The sequence below is a fragment of the Sitophilus oryzae genome, unplaced genomic scaffold, assembly GCF_002938485.1.
Source record: "Sitophilus oryzae breed Bouriz unplaced genomic scaffold, Soryzae_2.0 scaffold_1385_pilon_pilon, whole genome shotgun sequence".
Taxonomy (NCBI): Eukaryota; Metazoa; Arthropoda; class Insecta; order Coleoptera; family Curculionidae; genus Sitophilus; species Sitophilus oryzae.
This window is the reverse complement of record NW_022146043.1, coordinates 462,561-480,354: the sequence shown is the minus strand read 5'-3', so window position 1 is coordinate 480,354 and position 17,794 is coordinate 462,561. Positions and strand designations below refer to the sequence as shown.

Below are 17,794 nucleotides of genomic sequence, written 5' to 3'. Positions count from 1 at the left end.
TATCTATATTTTTTAACTACTATGAAAATTGTGCGTTTACTTCTGTTAATTTACGAGATCATATCTTCTTCAAGATTTTCTATAGTAACCTATTAGGATGTTTATTTAAGTTATTTTCTTTTTATTCAAAGGTTATTTTCGAGTTTATAGGGATACATTTTGACAGTAAAATGAGATTAAGGCTACTTCAAGGTACCATATATTAATATTCCACATCCCGAGGATATTTTTGGTAATTATTAAGAATAAATAAAGTTAGTAAATATGTACAAACGGTGAGCAAAGTCCTTGTCCGAATTTATAAATGAAATTGTAACATATATTTAACACGTTTCTTTTAATTAAATTATTATTAATTTAACAACAGTTAATTGATAAAATTTGAGTAAATATTTTGTCGAATAATTGATACAATGAAGATTTATTTTTTATGGAAAATATTTCCACAAAAATATTTTGACATTTTTATTATAGATGCTGTTAAAGAAATAAATGATAAAAATAGATTCCTAATAACAGTGTAAACTGGCGGAAAAAAATTATAAAAACATACTCACAGTGTCACGTTTTTGTTATTACTTTTTCCTTATTTGGTTAGTTGATTTTCGAAAATTCTAGATATTTGTACGTAAACAACTCATAAAAATACAATATTCTGCTAGTTAGCACTTTAAAGAGATCTAGTAAATAGAGTTTAAATATGATATGACATTGTTGCGATAAGATCAATTAGCAGATTGAAGACAATCGAATTCTACAGAGTGAAAAGTATACACCAATAAAAATTATTATATTTTTAATCATATTCTTCCTATAAATTTAAAAAAAAATGTTAGTGCACTATGTGCGTATATATGAAGTGAAACTTCTTCTTACTTCCATCTGTCTGTCTGTCCGTCTGAGAACTCCATTCGGGTACTTCTATCCACGTGCCGAGTTTGGTTACAATTAGGGATTAATCAAGCTTGATGTTTTTAGAAACTACTTGACTTGAAGAGGAGACAACCTCACCAAAAACCTAAATCCTACGATGGCGGGACCAGGTCAAAGGGATGCCTGGCTAGATAGAGGACTAGCCATTACTGGCCTCAACCTTGGGGCATCAGGGAGCACCCCATTGTATTAAAATCAGAAAATTCTGTGTTGAATTATTGTTGATTTTTTATCTGTTGATTTACGTTCATAACTTCATAAATCTATGTCATAAATGGTTTTTTGCATTTTCATTATTTTTGGTTTAAAAAAGTTTTCACTTTTGGTTACATTCCTTCAAATTTGTTTTATGAAAATATACTTTTAAATTAATTTACTAAGCTTATTTTTATTTTTGTCGAATGAAAAATAATATGAACTGAAAAATGATATTTGATACGTGGTTAGAGTATGTTTATTAATAGATATATTTTTTAAAAACATTTTTATAAGTAGAACAATAGAACACAAAAACAGCAATTTTATCTATTAACATTTTTGGATGTTTGTTCATAAACGTCATACCAATCAACATGCTTTAAATATTTTCACTTACGCAAATTCGTCCTGTACCAGATCACAAATCTGGTTGTTTGCGTTTATAATCTAAGAAAACAAACAACGCTCAATATATTTAGTCAATATTTGGCCAAACTATTCCGTAAATATCACCAATACTCTAATTGGCAATAATTAATTGTCGATAGGTATAAATCCCAAGATATTTACTTCAGTTGCATAGTATTGAATTATCGATCATTCAGAAAGAACATACCGAAATCTCAAACAAACATCATAATGCAGAAAGCATTATGGGCAGTGATACTGTTCGCGTGTCTCAGCCTCTACACCTGCAGCCCAGTGGAAAAACATGAAGGAAAACCAATTCAGAAAAGATCGCTTTACACAGAGAAGACTCTTGGAGGACTTGGAATGGAGAAAATCTCCAAAAGGTCAGTAAAACAAGCAGCAGAAGAAGAAGAAATGGAAACTGGAGCAAGCGGAGTGTATTTCCTCCCATCCTTCGCCAGAAGAGGAAAGAGATCTGCTGATAAAGAAGACATGGAAACAGGCGAAAGTGGTGTCTACTTCTTACCATCATTCGCAAGAAGAGGTAAGAGATCTACCGACGAAGAAGATCTTGAAACGGGAGCTAGTGGAGTCTATTTCCTTCCGTCGTTTGCCAGAAGAGGCAAGAGATCCGTGGATTCTGATGATCTGGAAACTGGGGCCAGTGGTGTTTATTTCTTACCGTCTTTTGCACGAAGAGCAAGGAATTAGAAAATATGGAATTCAAGTAACTTTTTATATTATCCATATTGCTTTTTTGTTGTTAAAATATCTTATGATTTAATGTTAGTTTTATTCTGTACGTTTTTATGTAATATAAAAGTATAGAATATGTAATTTATTGTAATTTTAATTTTTATTTAAGTACAAATTTTGCAAAAAATATTTCTTTTTATTTAAAAAACAACTGGGGTTTCAGTGTATTATATTGTATAAAATGATGAAATATACATTAAAGAAATGTCTGTCGTGATAAAGAACATCATTAAGAGGGAAAGTTATTTTTTAATTAATTATGGTTAAAGGGGTTGTAAAATACTTTTAGACATCTTATTAAGAGACTGATAAATGGATTTTTTTTGTCAGAATATTTTTACCTTTTGTCAGATTTTACAACCAGTGATAATGGAAAAATGGAATACAAAATAACTGTATTCATACTCAATATAATTTATATAAATTATATGATATAACTCTTTCTACTTTTATTTCTTTTTTATGCCCCATTTACCTATTCATAGCATTTTAGTTAAGTTCTATCATGAATGATTCTCTGATTAAAGGTCACGCCTTCTATTAATGAACCACAGTTATACAAGTATACAAGAAGCACAATTATACAACAGATAAAAAAAAATGTTTGTACAATATACAGGGTGGTCGGAATTGTATTCCGGAAATTTTGCCTGCATAAACTGCAGATAAAAAGAAGTTCGTATAAATGTATGTCCTAAAAGGCTTAGTTTCGGAGATACAGGGTGTAGAATTTTCATTTTTATTTCGATTTTTTCTAAATAATTTCTTCCTTAAATTCAATATTTGGATGAAAATTGGCTTCTGGGAGTTTTTTGACATGAGAAATTTGATTTTAGAGAGGGCGACACCTACATGTGTTTTAACTGATTTGAAGATTAATCACTTTTCGTCCGTACCTGTATAAAACTACTGAGTAAAAAAATATACATTTACGATATTTTTTACGTGAAAAAGGCATCATTGACATAAACATGTTGACTAAATAGTTATTATAGACCGAAATCATAAATTTGGAAGGTTTTTGTGTCAAAAATTCAACAGAAACTGTTTTTTCTTCGCTGATTTCTTCGCAGAAAGATTAAGGATTAATTTAAAAAAATAGAAAATTCCCGAATTTATTATTTCAGTCAAATAACTATCTACTCAAAGTGTTTATTTTTTTTAAATAATGACATGTATTGACTATTTCAATTCTAAATATCTTGTGAACGATTACTCGTAGCGATTTTTACCAAGGGACATTTTTTGCTTAAAATGTCACGGAAATGTATATTTTTTCACTCAATACTTTTATACAGGTACGGACGAAAAGTTATTACTTCTTAAAGCAGTTAAAACACATGTAGGTGGCGCACCCTACAAGTTGGAGTTATATTGACATTAAAATCAAATTTTTCACGTCAAAAAACTCCCAGACGCCAATTTTCATCCAAATATTTATATAGTATATATTAATAAATAATAATAAATATATAAGTTACTTCAGAAATAATTTATTTAAAAATTATACTTAAACCATTAAATTCTACATAAAAAGGTGCTTTCTAAATGTTTTTACGAAAATACAAAATTTTCCATAGCAAAAATGTTACGGCGGTTTGTTAAAAATGCACATTTTTGAAAAACATCCCGTAACTCCGAAACGCTAACAGATATCGATATGCGGTTTTCACCGTCATGTTTTTGATAAAAATCGAGCTCCAGACACCGATATTAGTTTTCGTCTATCTCCTATAGAAAAGGGTGTTTCCCTTTAAAGCGTCGAATTTGACCCACCCTGTACTTTTCGGTGGTATTATAGGAAAATGTCCTATGTTGAAATTTTGGAGTTTTTCTTGTTACTTTGTAATATGGCAATAAGTTCTTTGATCCCTAAAAAAATATGGTTCCATTTGGCCTAAAAATCAAACCTTCTTAAGCAAAACGAAACTATATGTGTGATTTTTATAGAATTCGAAATTTTGAACAAGACACGTTTTTCGTGTTACAGTAATATCACAATAAGCTTCAACATAGGACATTTTGCCATAAAACTACCGATTTCTTGAACTGTCTCCTAAAAATTATGTAAATGAAACGAGCTCAACGTTGACTGCGTCTAATAACTTACTCAAAAACGGCACACGTATCTATCTTAAAGTTAAGAGCGGATTTCCACCAGCACATCCGCAAAATAATAAGTTTCATTCATCAAAAAGTCATTGTTTTAAACGATATCGACCTTGTTCATAACCCTTTTGTTCATCCTGTTGCCAGTTTGACGTTTTCTTTCTTCAGCTTTTAGAAGATCGTTCAGCTTTCGATTTTCTTCAGTCTAGTTTGTTCGTTCGATCTTTTTAGTCCGTTAGAAATTGTATGTGTGTTGCTAACGTATATCTATGTATCTATACAGTGTGTTCAAACGTGTTAAAATTAGAGTGTACGCTGGAGTGGCATTTAAATTTTACTTCATATTTTCTGTATAACAGACAGAGTTTAAGAAACTTATTATATGATAATGGTAATCAATTATTCGATATTTAAGATTTTATCCAGAGTTTTTTTTGTTATATATTTTATTGCTAGTAATAATAATATGAATATTAAATAGAATAATATTTGCAGAACATTCTACCGTATATACCGGGTGCGTCTCAAAATTCGCTCACCCCTATAACTTTTTATTTTTTCAGATAAAAAACGAGATTTGGTATGTTAGTATATTATGACCTAAATTAGGATTTATTGATGGTATTCAATTGTTTATGGTCACTTTCTGTTTCACCGGAAATGACTACTACTATTGATTTTTAAATGGCACTCTGGGTATATTTTTACTTTATTCGATAGAAAATGACACTCTGGATAGAATGACATATCATATGTCAACTTTTGACATTTTTACTTTAAAAAAAGCGTATTTTAAATTTCAATCCAGGGTGCCATGGCTGTGCTAAAAACACTAATTTTTAATAAAGGAGCCTTGGAAAAATAGAGTTGATCGTCTATATAATGTTTTTCTTGTATTGTCCTGGTCGGTTAAAAGATGCTCAAATCGTATTTTTAATCATGTCTCAATTTTTTCAAATGGAACAAGGGTGGCTCATTGGCATATATTATATGGAAAAAGCATTTTTTTACGAATAATTTGGTACCACACACTTGTTATTTTAAGTCAAATTGTCGTTCTGAACCGCACGTTGCAATTTCAAATAACCCACATGCCAAAATGTTAAAAGTTGACATATGATATGTCATTCTATCCAGAGTGTCATTTTCTATCGAATAAAGTGAAAATATACCCAGGGTGCCATTTAAAAATCAAAAGTTGTAGTCATTTCCGGTGAAACAGGAAGTGACAAAAAACAACTTGATACGTCCAATCAATCCTAATTTATGTAATATACTAAAATACCAAATCTCGTTTTTTAACTTAAAAAATAAAAAAGTTATAGAGGTGAGCCACTTTTAAAAGGCACCCGTATACCTACTATTTGGGTATTTCAGGAGCATAATTCCCTCTCTTGTGCTTCATGTACCAGCGTGTGCAGTGGCTTAGGGTACGCACACAAAGAAAGCAGGTTGCCTGCTTGCTGGTAACAAGCGCTTATAAGCGCCAATAATTAAATGCGCTTTTAAAGACATTCGTACACAGAAAAGACTTGTTGTCAGCGCCGACTTTATAGGCGCTGCCTGGCAACAAGTTCATTTGCGTACCTATTTGTAGGCGACAAGACCTATTTGTAAGCGACAAGACCTATTTGTAGGCGCTGGTTTTCAGCGCTGTGTAACCTGCTTTCTTTGTGTGTGTACCCTTATGTGTGAGCTTTGATAGCCGGTCTATCTATTGGGAGGGCGAGCGGCCTCTTGTTTTTTTTCCTGGAGACATTTGGACTGGAGAATATAATAATTTCAAGATAATAAGAGAACCATAATAGATCTGTAAAGGTCATAGAGCTAAAGGTAAAGGTCTATGATTCATTTCATAAAATCTATCTATTTCTGGCTGTAAAAAACACTAAAAAAATTAAATTTTATTCTACTATAATACTAATATGTTATATCTATACTATATGTTTTTACTTAAAAAATATCCCTCGTAGATCTATTCAGATATGAACATCCTTTAAATCTGTTACTGGATTATATGGTTTTGTTAGTTTGAATTACGAAGTGAGACGGTTCAATAACCCAGTTAAAGATAGTACTGTAGTATAATATATATGTTAATGGAGGTGAATTATTTCGTTGTTATTGTTATTTCCGGTTAGTAAGCAATCATAATAATATAATAGTGAGCCCAATACGATGCATCGATGGAGCAGCATTTTAAATTTGAAGCTGAGTGGAAAAAAGAGGGTTATGCCCCGGGTTATGCGCCAATTTTAAGTAAAAAAAATTGCTTGGTTTATAAAAGGGCATATCCTAAAAATCTTTTGTTGTCAATTAATTAATTGACATAATTTGTAATCAATTAAATTAACTAGTTACGATTTTTCTTTTGTTTCAGCTTGAAAGAATTAATTCTTGACCAGAACCTTCTCAGCGTTCTGCCCTCAACCTTATGGGACCTAAAATTTCTTACAACCTTAAGGGTGGCTTCCAATCGTTTGGCTTTACCCCCTGACAAATCTAAAGAGAACCCAGAGATGAGAGCTCTTATATTAGCGGTAAGACATTATAACGTAGAAAGGCTAATATCTATATTAATTTATTTTTTTATTTCTTATTATTTTAAGTAACACATTTGATAAGCATCAGACACTCAGAGAAATAAGTAAATCTAGAAGAGTCCTAAAATATTTGTTGATTTAGCCAGCAATTTTTTTGGTTTATATTTTGCAATTATTGTATTAATAACCAATGGTTAAAACTAAAAAATGTGGTATATTGTGTCAATTAAATGAAAAATGTGCTATCTATGTGTACTTATTTCTCCAAATCACAAAATGTTTACATTACATTTATCAAAAATGTAATAAAATAAAAATTAACATAAAATTAAAAAAGAAATACCACAATAAAACAACATTTTAAATGTTATATCTAGTTTGTGGTTATACTTACATTTCAAAACGAATGAAGAAAGATAAGATAATAATAAAATATATAATTAACTTTACAATAACACATTAACACATATACACAAAATGAATAATATAATATGATGAAATGACAAAGATTATTAAGAAGATAAAAATCTTTCTATCTTTATTACTCTGAGGTGTTTCATTATTTAATTGCCACTTATTAAACGTATATTTAACTGTTATTAACTTTCTCTTTCTAGTCTTAAGGATACCTAATATGTTACTCAACAAAGAATATCAAATTTACGTCATAAATAGAAAATACTGCCTATATTCAAATATTTCTTATTTATTCTTAGTTAATTTTAATATTAAGTTGAAAAAAAAAATGTTTGGAAATGCACAACCTAATTTTAAATTTGTTTAAATATTTTTCAATTCGATTTTACAATATTCATAATTCATATGAACAAATATAATTCTAATATTAATTGTATGCATCGTTGATTATTTGAAATAAAAATTAAGTACTTATTTAAAAATGATTTTTATAGATATCTGCTTAAATCTAGGTAACCTTTTTGGCGAAAGATATATATGATTTCAAATTAGTTTGCAGTAAAAAAGGAATTATCTTGTGGACTTTGATACTATCTTCATATTATTATTCTCTTTTCATTTCTAGGAATCCGAACTAAATCCAGAGAATCGACGAAATTCAAATTCCAAAAACTCAAACGGTCTTACAACGTTAAATTTGAGAGCAAATAGACTTAAAGGACATATTATTTTAGGCAACTATACCGTAAGCATTTGTCTAAAATTTAAATAAGTACTAATTTTAAATCATATCTATTTTTTTAGAGTTTGACACAATTAGATATAAGCGAAAATAGTATAGAGATTTTAGATTTAGGATCAGTCGAGAATCTTCAGGTGCTCCAGTGTTCTAGAAACAATTTAAGTCAGCTAACTCTATATGGCAAGCATTTGGTGTCTGTAATTGCAGGAAATAACAGTATGTTATCACTTTAAATCATAAATACTTCCCAGACAGAGCTAAAGTTAAAGATACTGTCCTTTCTTTGAATAATTTATTTTACTTAAAAAGATGAGTATGATTGAAAAAATACAAAAATAATTCAGCAAGGATTTGGCTTCTTCTAGGAAGTATACAGGGTGGTCCGAACTGTCTTCTGAAAGACGTCGCAAATGTATATTTTTTTACTCAGTAGTTTTATACAGGTACGGACGAAAAGTTATTACTTTTTAAATCAGTTAAAAAATATGTAGGTGGCGCCCTCTACAAGTAGGAATCATATTGACATCAAAATCAAATTTCTCATGTCAAAAAACTCCTAGACACCAATTTTCATCCAAATATTGACTTTAATCAGAAATTATTTGGAAAAAATCGAAATAAAAATGAAACTTCTACACCCTGTATCTCCGAAACTAAACATTTTTGGACGTACATTTATACGAACTTTTTTACTTATTTTTATCTGCAGAATATGCTGCCGACGTATTCGGAATACAATTCAGACCACTCTGTATATGATCTAACACTATATTAATTATAATCAAAGGAATTAACTGATATTTTTCAATTCAGGATTAAAGTCCTTCACTACGAGTCAACCACCTCTTCACCTATCTCATTTTGACATCTCCTACAATGACCTGGAATCCTTGCCCGATTGGTTGTCAGGTTGCAGCGAGCTTCGGTCACTATTCGCAAGCAATAACGCCCTTACATCGTTGCCAGATCATTTATTTTGTAACGAAATGCCATTTCTACAAACGGTCCAGCTGGCCTACAATCAGCTTCAAAGCTTGCCCATGATTCAGCGCCGATTGCCTATCAGAGAACTCTTTTTGCAAAACAACAGTTTGTCAAGTTTGCCGGAAAACTTTTTTAAGTTCGTCAGTACTATTAAAGTTTTGAACTTGTCGAATAACAGGCTGGTGGATTTGCCTAAGCCCGAGGATGTTTTAGTTTTGGAAAAGTTGCTTCTGACAGCTAATTGTTTGATTGATAAATCTCTGGATAAGATGACACCATATTTGAGAAATATTAAGACGCTTCATGTTGGTAAGTAAACTATGTTAGAATTCAACGATTAATTTATTTCTTACTGAATTAATATAAGTTTATATCGTCAACAATAAATAGAGTAAGAGTCATAACTCCATTGGAACATTATTAACGGGAATTAAGATGCCGTAATTGTCAACGGAAATCTTTTTTTTCATAATAATGTGTGCGTCCTTTGCGGTTTTTACGCTCTTCTGCACACCGATTTGTCACAGACTGAATGAGGATCCGAATAATCTCTTGAGGAAAGGCGTTTCACTCCTCTCGAAGATTTTCTCCCAAAGTTTGAAGATCTGGTACGTGTGGACGACTTTGTAGTCTTCTCTTAGTAGGTCCCAAAGGTCCTCAATAGGATTGAGATTAGGGTTATTAGCAGGCCAGTCCATAATTTTGATATTGGACTCTTTAAGGTATCGAGTACATATTCTTGCAGTATGAGGCCTGGCATTATCCTGGTTTAAGATGAATTCTGGACCATGCAAATGGAATAACATATGGTTCAAGAATCTCATCTCTGTATCGTTCAGGATTAATTATGCCGTCTAAACGGGACTCGTGCGTAAAAAAGACGTGCCTCCACTGATCCAGGCACCAGTGAAGATCTTCTTCAGCAAATATCCTTCGTGCCCTACGATGATTAGTAGTTAAATGCGGCACAACAACTGCTTGCCTTGAGCCAATGTTAACTTCATGCAGCCTATTTCTTATAGTTTGAGTATAGAAATTCGAGTTCCTCTGGCGATCGTAAGAAGATTTTGAAGTTTCTTGCGGTAAGTGTTCTTTCAGGAAGAGTGCTTTGAATAAGATACCGATCTTCCCGCCTCATTGTCCGCCTTACTCATTGAGGATATGGTCTGCGGACCACAAAACCATATTCTCTGTGTGGATTCCATAGTCTGGAAATGACCGATTGTGTAACATGAAAAAGCTGCGACACGTATCGTTGCGACCGATCCTCCTGCAATAAAGTTGTGGCTCTGATGACTTCTGCATTATTTAAACGCCTTCTAACACCGTTTGGTCTTCTCAAAACATTAAATTTTGCCATATTTAACATCAATTTTGACGATCAGGAAGGCAATATCGCACTAAATAAGAAACTTACTTTATGACATTTATGCGTTTTGGAGTTCCTCTTTATTGTTATTTTTTTATGACGGGAAATAATTTTGTTTTTGTATCAATTTTTATACATGAAAATATTCTGGTGATATGTTGCTATAAATATACGGAGATTGGTCTATAAATTATAGTAAATACAGATACACATATAATGTGATCCCTAATTCGTTTTGAATAAATCGGGCAATGATTGTCCCTCGGGACAGAAACTTTGCCCTCGTCAATTGACACCCTTATAATCTACTTGATATATAAATAACTATTAAAAACTTGCAGCTTATAACAATCTAACCTCGTTACCAGAAGCTTGTCCAAATTACTGGACAGAATTAGAAGAACTAGTCGTATCAGGAAATAAAATATTACAAATACCCCAGCATATCGACCAGCTGAAGCATTTAACAGTACTTCGGGTACATTCAAATCTTTTGCAAAGCATTCCGAAACTATCTAAGTTATTGAAGTTGAGAGTATTAGATCTGGCTCACAATCAGCTTGACAGAGTTGATTTGACGTCATTAATACCTCCCAATTTAAAATTTTTGGATCTTTCTTGCAACACCAAGCTGTACGTTGATTGCCATCAGTTTAATACCTACAGGTAAAACAGTAATAATAATAATAATTTGACTATTAGGGGAAAATAATTTTCGTAAGTTTGTTTTCTTAGAACCCAAAGACCTATGTCCTTGGTAGATGTTAGTGGTAAAAATAGGACTAGTTTACCTCTGTCTCCAGCACCGTTTTGTGAGAGTGATTTGACTGATTACAGTTGGTCGGTTGGTTTTTCGGAAACATCCGGAACAAAATCCAAACTGCACATTACTCAAATCAGGTTACCTGCTTTTTGTAATACCGAAGCATTGTTTGGACTATTCGATGGTAAGACGTTTTATATTTTTAATTATTTTTTATTTATTGAGTGTGTGTGGCAATTTTAGGTGAAAATAATAATGACAATCCTGTAGGGGTAGATAAAGTTTTACCTAGGATACTTTTGGAAGAAAGGACTGTAAAGGAAACAGCGCACGATTATATGAAGTATACTATGCTGTCGACATATCGAAATTTAAAATCAAAAGGATTAAAACAAGGTAAGGATTAATGTGCAGAGCGTCTTTCCCAGAAGAAAAACTTTTTTATTGTTGACATTTTCAGTAAAAGGCATTCTTTGTAAAAACTTTTATTGCCCTAAAATGGTTAATCCTTTTTTTGTCAAATTTCCAAAATACAGGGTCCGGCAATAGTGAAATTGTCGGGCATATGTAGCTCCTAGAATAAAAAACTTGGAAATTTTCTTTAAGTGCAAACCTAAAGTATGTACTAGGGTGTATTTAAGGAAAAAAAGTTTAACTTCTACAGGGTTTGGTTTGGTTTGGAAATATATATTTCTTATTTATTTATTAATATCTCTGAAATTATAGAAATATATTTACTCATATCTTAGGACTCTGTAAAGTGATCTCAAAAGAAGCCAAAAATGCAATAATATACAGGGTGTTCCATTTAAAAAAAATCATCCCGATCCACTGACACTTTTTTGTACCACCTTGTAGAAGTTAAAATATTTTCCTGAAATACATCCTAGTACATACTTTAGGTTTGCACTTAAACAACATTTCCCAGTTTTTTATTCTAGGAGCTACAGATGCTCGACGCACTTTTGCCGAACCCTGTATTCTATGGTACACTATTTTTTTACAACCTGTATATAATTTAAGCTGTATTTTGATGCACTTTGGCGTAACTTTATTATTGATTCATTTCAGGTTTAAACGCCATAATAGTCCACGTTCTCAAAGCCAAACCTAGCAGCGAAGACTTCAACGGTTTCTCCGACAACTTCAAGAAATACGTCATGAAAATCGCTTCCATAGGAGACATTAGAATAGTTTTAGGAAAATCTTCGGGACCGGTAAGATTACTGCCCGTGAAAATGAGGAAACAGATCAGAACCAACCCCACGTTGCAACTAACGGTAAGTAAAATATAGCGAATTTAGTGCATTTAGTAATTTCCGTGTTACGAATGACTGGATGCAGGTACCTGACCCCGACGTAACGGAGATCTACTTGGATGAACAAGACGAATACATGATCATAGCGAACAAGAATTTGTGGGATGTTATAACACCCGAAAATGCCATAAGAGAAGTCAGTTTGCAAAGGAACGTTATTTTGGCAGCGAAGAGGTTGCAGGATCTCGCGCAAAGTTATGGTAACCTGTTTGTGCTATTTTGTAATTTTCTGCGCTCATACTATTATTATATACAGGGTGTCCCAGGCTGAGCGTGCAGTAGAAGTTTCCAGAGAACTATAAGATCTAGATCGGAGATTTTTTGCATATTGTTGTTTTACAATGAGATCTGTCAATTAAAAATAGTTTCAATATGATGGAAGTTGACAGCAACTTTTTTATTTTAAATGGGTACCCCCATTTTTTATTACATACTTAAATTCTCTATAAAATTATACGAATTTTGATATTAAACACTCTATATCTAAACATCAACTGTTTTTGAGAAAAAATTATTTAAAACTTTTGGAGGAAAAAAACTGCCTGTCAAGAAAAGTTGTATAGCCTAAACTTCAATTTAAATTAGATTAGTGATGATCACAGCCACTGTGATATGAAGAGAAAATATGTGGCTATCTATTTAAAAAATTAAATTCTTTGAATGTTATATAATATTGGCAGTAGCTGTCATATGGAATCGAGAGATTAAAACATTATTATAAATCATTTTTTCAAATGGAAACCCACTTTTTTTATTTCACTCATTCATTTTGGAAAACGGATTGACTTTAGGGTGTAGAGGTTCGATAAGAAGGGATTTTTCGAAACTCGAATTCTAAGGGGGCGAAACCACCCCGCAAATATTAGAATACTTTTTATTTAAAAACCGGTGAGTTTTTCGGAAAAACTCTTAAACGTATATTTTATTATGTTGTTTTACATATTTTAAGATTTTTTAAAAATTTATACAGGGTGTCATAAAATATGATGATTGAGTAATCACGATTCTGCTTAAACTGCTTGGCCTTTAAAACTGACTTTTGGCAAACGGATTGACTGTGGGGTGTAGAGGTTCGATAAGGAGGGGTTTCTCGAATCTCAAATTCCAAGAGGGTGAAAACGCCCCTCAAATATTACAATATTTGATATTTAAAAAACGGTTAGTCTTTCGGGAAAACGCTTGGACACGCATAATGTAAGTTGTTTTTTACATATTTTGAAATTTTCTAAAAATCATACAAGGTGTTCCAAAAAGTTGGGTAACTGATTAACCATGATTCTGCTTAAACTGCTTGACGTAAAAAGCTTATTTTTGGCAAACGGATTTTTCGAAAGTCAAATTCCAACGAGATGAAACTATCCCTCAAGTATTACCAAGTTATATAAAAATATCGCCCTGTTGTTTTTTCTCAAGCTGACATAAATGTGAGAAAATTTTATCCAGTTTGTATGTTAATGGAAATTCTTGCTTTGTTTTATCATCACTATACAAATAAATAAAAATAAAAATATACTCCAACCTCTACGAATGTGGAGTACTACAAACCACCCAACATATGTATACTTGCCCACTTATTATGGCAGCAAAGTCAACGCAATTGACGTCGCCCGCTTCTGGGCAAAACATGTTTAGTTTCCCGTCTCAAATGATGTTTATACATGCTATGTTTGTTTTATATCTATGTTTTAATGTACTGTGGTTTCATGTATAACTTTTGTGTTTGCAATTTTACATATTATTATTATTATTATTATATGTAATTATTGTTGTTATTGTTGTTGTATGTGATATTATATGTATATGAAATGTAATCTTGATGATGCTTCTGACACGAATAAATAAATAATACTATACAAATGATTAATTTGACGCGAATGAAGTCGCGGGTACACGCTAGTGTTAGATATAAAGTGTTTGGTATAAAAATTCATAAAATTTTATAGATAATTTAAATATATAATAAAGAATGGGGGTACCTATTTAAAATAAGAAAGTTGCTGTCAACTTCCGGTATTTTTGGAAGTGTCGCCATATTGGAAATATTTTTAATCGATAAATCTCATTGTGAAACAATGATGTGCAAAAAATCTCCGGTCTAGATATTGTAGTTCTCTAGAAACTTCTAATGCACGCTTCAGCCTGGGACATCCTAATTATTTAAGATAATTTTTTATATTTTATTATATATTTTTCAATAGGTGCTGAAGAAAACTTAAGCATAATCGTAGTTAAATTCAATCTGATAGGCTCAGATGTAGACCTATTAATGAGGGAACTAAGACAAACCATTAGAAAGAACAAATATCGCAGTGACAGTACTAACTCCGTCTGCCAGCCGGGATGCTGCTGTGAAACATTAAACAACGAATGCATTAACTGTCTAGAGAAAATCCCTATACCTCCGCCTATGATGATGGGTGACGATAGGTAATAAACATAATACAATTATAATTTTCCGATCAAATTTAGAAGGTTTCTTAGATCGTCACCCAGTGGTCAAAGCGAGCATTGTTGTAGCGATTGTAACTCGTCTTCAAAAATGTTCATAAGTCAACTCACCAAGCAACCAGAAAACAGGATATTCAGAAGTGTGACGCCCAGTATATTTGATACAGTTGAGGTAAAGTACAGTGAAACTTCCTAACTCGATAAAAAATATTATTAAACTTACAAGTAGTAAACCAATCAAACATGAATTTCATTTAGAGTTAATTAATTATAGAATACTGTTGGGGTTGGAATTTTCAGTGTTGGCAACTTCAAAATAAAACACTAACTTACTACAATACACTAAAACACTTTTCTTTTAACATTATACTAGCATTTTGCTAATCATATGTTATCATGATCGATAGTTTTAATTTATGGTTTTATTCTTTCCATTTTGCTACTTAATCATTGCCTCAAAAATAATTGGGATAGTTGAGTTATTTCTTGATAGTAATAATAGTAAATATTTCTTGGTAATTATGGTTTGGTTTGGTAGGTAAAAGCCAGTCCAGAAAGACGCAGTTATAGAGGAGTAGCAAAAGCTTTAAAACAACGTAGAGAAGAAGAAAGAAATAAAGAAGTCGATTCTGATTCAGCTCTATCGGAAGAACAGTTCAAATGTTGGGAATATATGCTAGAGCAGAATACACAAATGATTTTCGATAAGGTTTGTTGAGGATTATTTGCTTATGGAAGTACCAAAAATCTTCTAATTAATTTTGTTAATAATATGTAGGAATTGAATAATTTAAATAAAGGTAAAAGAAGCAAGTCACCTTTTAGCATAAAGACGCCAAGTTTAAGTAGAAGCAATCCTCATCTTTCAACTATATCGGATAATAACAACAACCCACCTACAGGTTAGTATTTTATAAAATTATAACCAGTATGTGATTAACAACTGCCATATGATTGAAAAAAACCGCGTCAAAACGGCTGGGAAATGACAATCGATGATAATTTTGGCGAGGTCATGCCCTACATGTCATTACTTGGCCCATACTCTCCTTTATTTTTTAATGGCGCTTATTGCTATTTATAAGATCTAAGATTGCTAGTCGGCCTTAAGAGTGTTGTAATTTATGTTTATGTAAAAATGTTTTTATAAAAACATTATAAAACGGTTAATGTTTCAAACAAACAAAAAACTATTTTATTGAGAAAATAAATACCACTACTAAATAATACTACAGTTTTGCCAGATTTAGTTACCGACGATATCTATTTATTCTCCAACCAGGAAGTTGCAGTCGAAACATTTTTTTTGTGACAAAGGCAGCCCATACTATTCGGGCGGTTTGATTTGTTATTGAATTTGTAAGACAGATAAAAAACAGCTGCCAGTGCAATAATGGTCTCTGCTATTTTTCTTACTTTAATTGAACTGTTGTCTAAGTGTATCGAGAGTCAAATCAGGTCAAATTACCATAGGTATTAGATGAGTTTTTGCCCCAAAAGTTCTTCAATATCCAATCCGGTACTGCTGCTTTCAAGTTTAGCTATCTAAATGTGTCCATTTCACGGTGTAAATGATGGCGATGGATACTCGAAAATATCGTCCAACTTCTCTTTGATTTGCTTAGGTATTTTACGTTTCAAAAGCGATTTTTGATGATTAGCATTTTCACTCACTCAAGTGGTTGTCAAACGCAAACTGACATAGGAAATAACTAAACCATTAAGAGTGCCTTTCAAATGATGCGCAAACAATTTCAGCAGATTTTGTTGTTGTATACGCTAGCTGGGTGGAAACTTTTCAAACCACCCTTGTATGTTTATTTATTTACTTAGAAGGTGCTGGGATGTGTTTAATGCCAAAAAATAGCTAATATGTTACCTAAAACTTATTCGCTATAAAACTGATTTTAAATAATTCATATAGGTAACGTTTGCTGATGATACATATGTTTTGTTGTTACTAAAGCATGCTCTATAACTCAATAACCCGAGAGACTCGTTCTCACCATTTCAGGTCATTTCCTGTCAAAACAGTTCGGCAGCTCACGTTCGTTTAATCCAGCCCTGGCAAAATCGAACAGTCGCTTGGCTTTGGACAACAGAAAGCAGTTGATGGGTGGTCCAAACGCAGCCTATTTCGGCAGTTTGCAACGGTTGATGCCTTACAATTTGGAGTACGATTTTGCTCTGATGCACGAAAGGGGCCTAGTTGATTCTATGGATCTGGATAGGATGCAGCAATATTGGGGAGTAGCAACCACAGAGTTATAGTATCTAATAGTACACTAAGTTATAGTAATAGTTTTTTGTATTGAAATTGTACAGTAATATAAAAAATGTACAATGTTGGATGATACTTTACCAAACTTTTTTTCTGAACTAATTGTTTATATTTTCACAGAAAATGAAACTCATTTAATTAGAGCTTTTATTTGTTTGAAACTGGTAGTCAAAATGGTAGGAATTAGTAGAACTTTTAAGTTATATTTAAAAAGCTGTATTATATATAACTACCATAGGAATGAAAAAAAAAACGGCGTCAAAAATGGCTGGGGAATGAAAATCGATGATAATTCTGGCGAGGTCAAGCCCTAAACGTCATTTCTTGGTCAGTATCCTTCTTTATTTCTTAACGGTTCTTTCTTAATTAGTAAATTTATTTTTATATTAATAAAAAGTTTGTTAAATGGTGTTTAAAATTAGAGAATTTTTTTTTAATCTTTATATAATTAGTGTTAGTTTTAGACAAGTTTTATGTCAAGAGATTGACCTCACCAAAATTATCATCGATTGTCATTTTCC

The 17,794-nt window shown here is 31.9% G+C and overlaps 1 protein-coding gene across 5 annotated transcripts in view; it reads left to right on the top strand.

Moving 5' to 3' along the window:
- The window catches only part of LOC115875386 (protein phosphatase PHLPP-like protein), a 30,519-nt gene extending 12,807 nt beyond the window's left edge, over window positions 1-17,712 (top strand). Inside the window, exons 1-15 of one of the 5 annotated variants that reach the window (XM_030890821.1) lie at window positions 4,630-4,798; window positions 6,788-6,947; window positions 7,993-8,112; window positions 8,172-8,325; window positions 8,923-9,402; window positions 10,804-11,128; window positions 11,198-11,409; window positions 11,469-11,621; window positions 12,297-12,505; window positions 12,570-12,744; window positions 14,743-14,971; window positions 15,017-15,164; window positions 15,531-15,701; window positions 15,771-15,894; window positions 17,007-17,712. In XM_030890821.1, the coding sequence (XP_030746681.1) occupies window positions 6,927-6,947; window positions 7,993-8,112; window positions 8,172-8,325; window positions 8,923-9,402; window positions 10,804-11,128; window positions 11,198-11,409; window positions 11,469-11,621; window positions 12,297-12,505; window positions 12,570-12,744; window positions 14,743-14,971; window positions 15,017-15,164; window positions 15,531-15,701; window positions 15,771-15,894; window positions 17,007-17,263 (2,778 nt within the window). In that variant the 5' untranslated portion in view covers window positions 4,630-4,798; window positions 6,788-6,926 and the 3' untranslated portion in view covers window positions 17,264-17,712. Of the gene's footprint in view, window positions 1-4,629; window positions 4,799-6,787; window positions 6,948-7,992; window positions 8,113-8,171; window positions 8,326-8,922; window positions 9,403-10,803; window positions 11,129-11,197; window positions 11,410-11,468; window positions 11,622-12,296; window positions 12,506-12,569; window positions 12,745-14,742; window positions 14,972-15,016; window positions 15,165-15,530; window positions 15,702-15,770; window positions 15,895-17,006 lie in introns of those variants that run through there. The other 4 variants (XM_030890819.1, XM_030890818.1, XM_030890817.1 and 1 more) reach the window with 4 other exon arrangements.
- The last annotated feature ends 82 nt before the right edge of the window (window positions 17,713-17,794 follow it).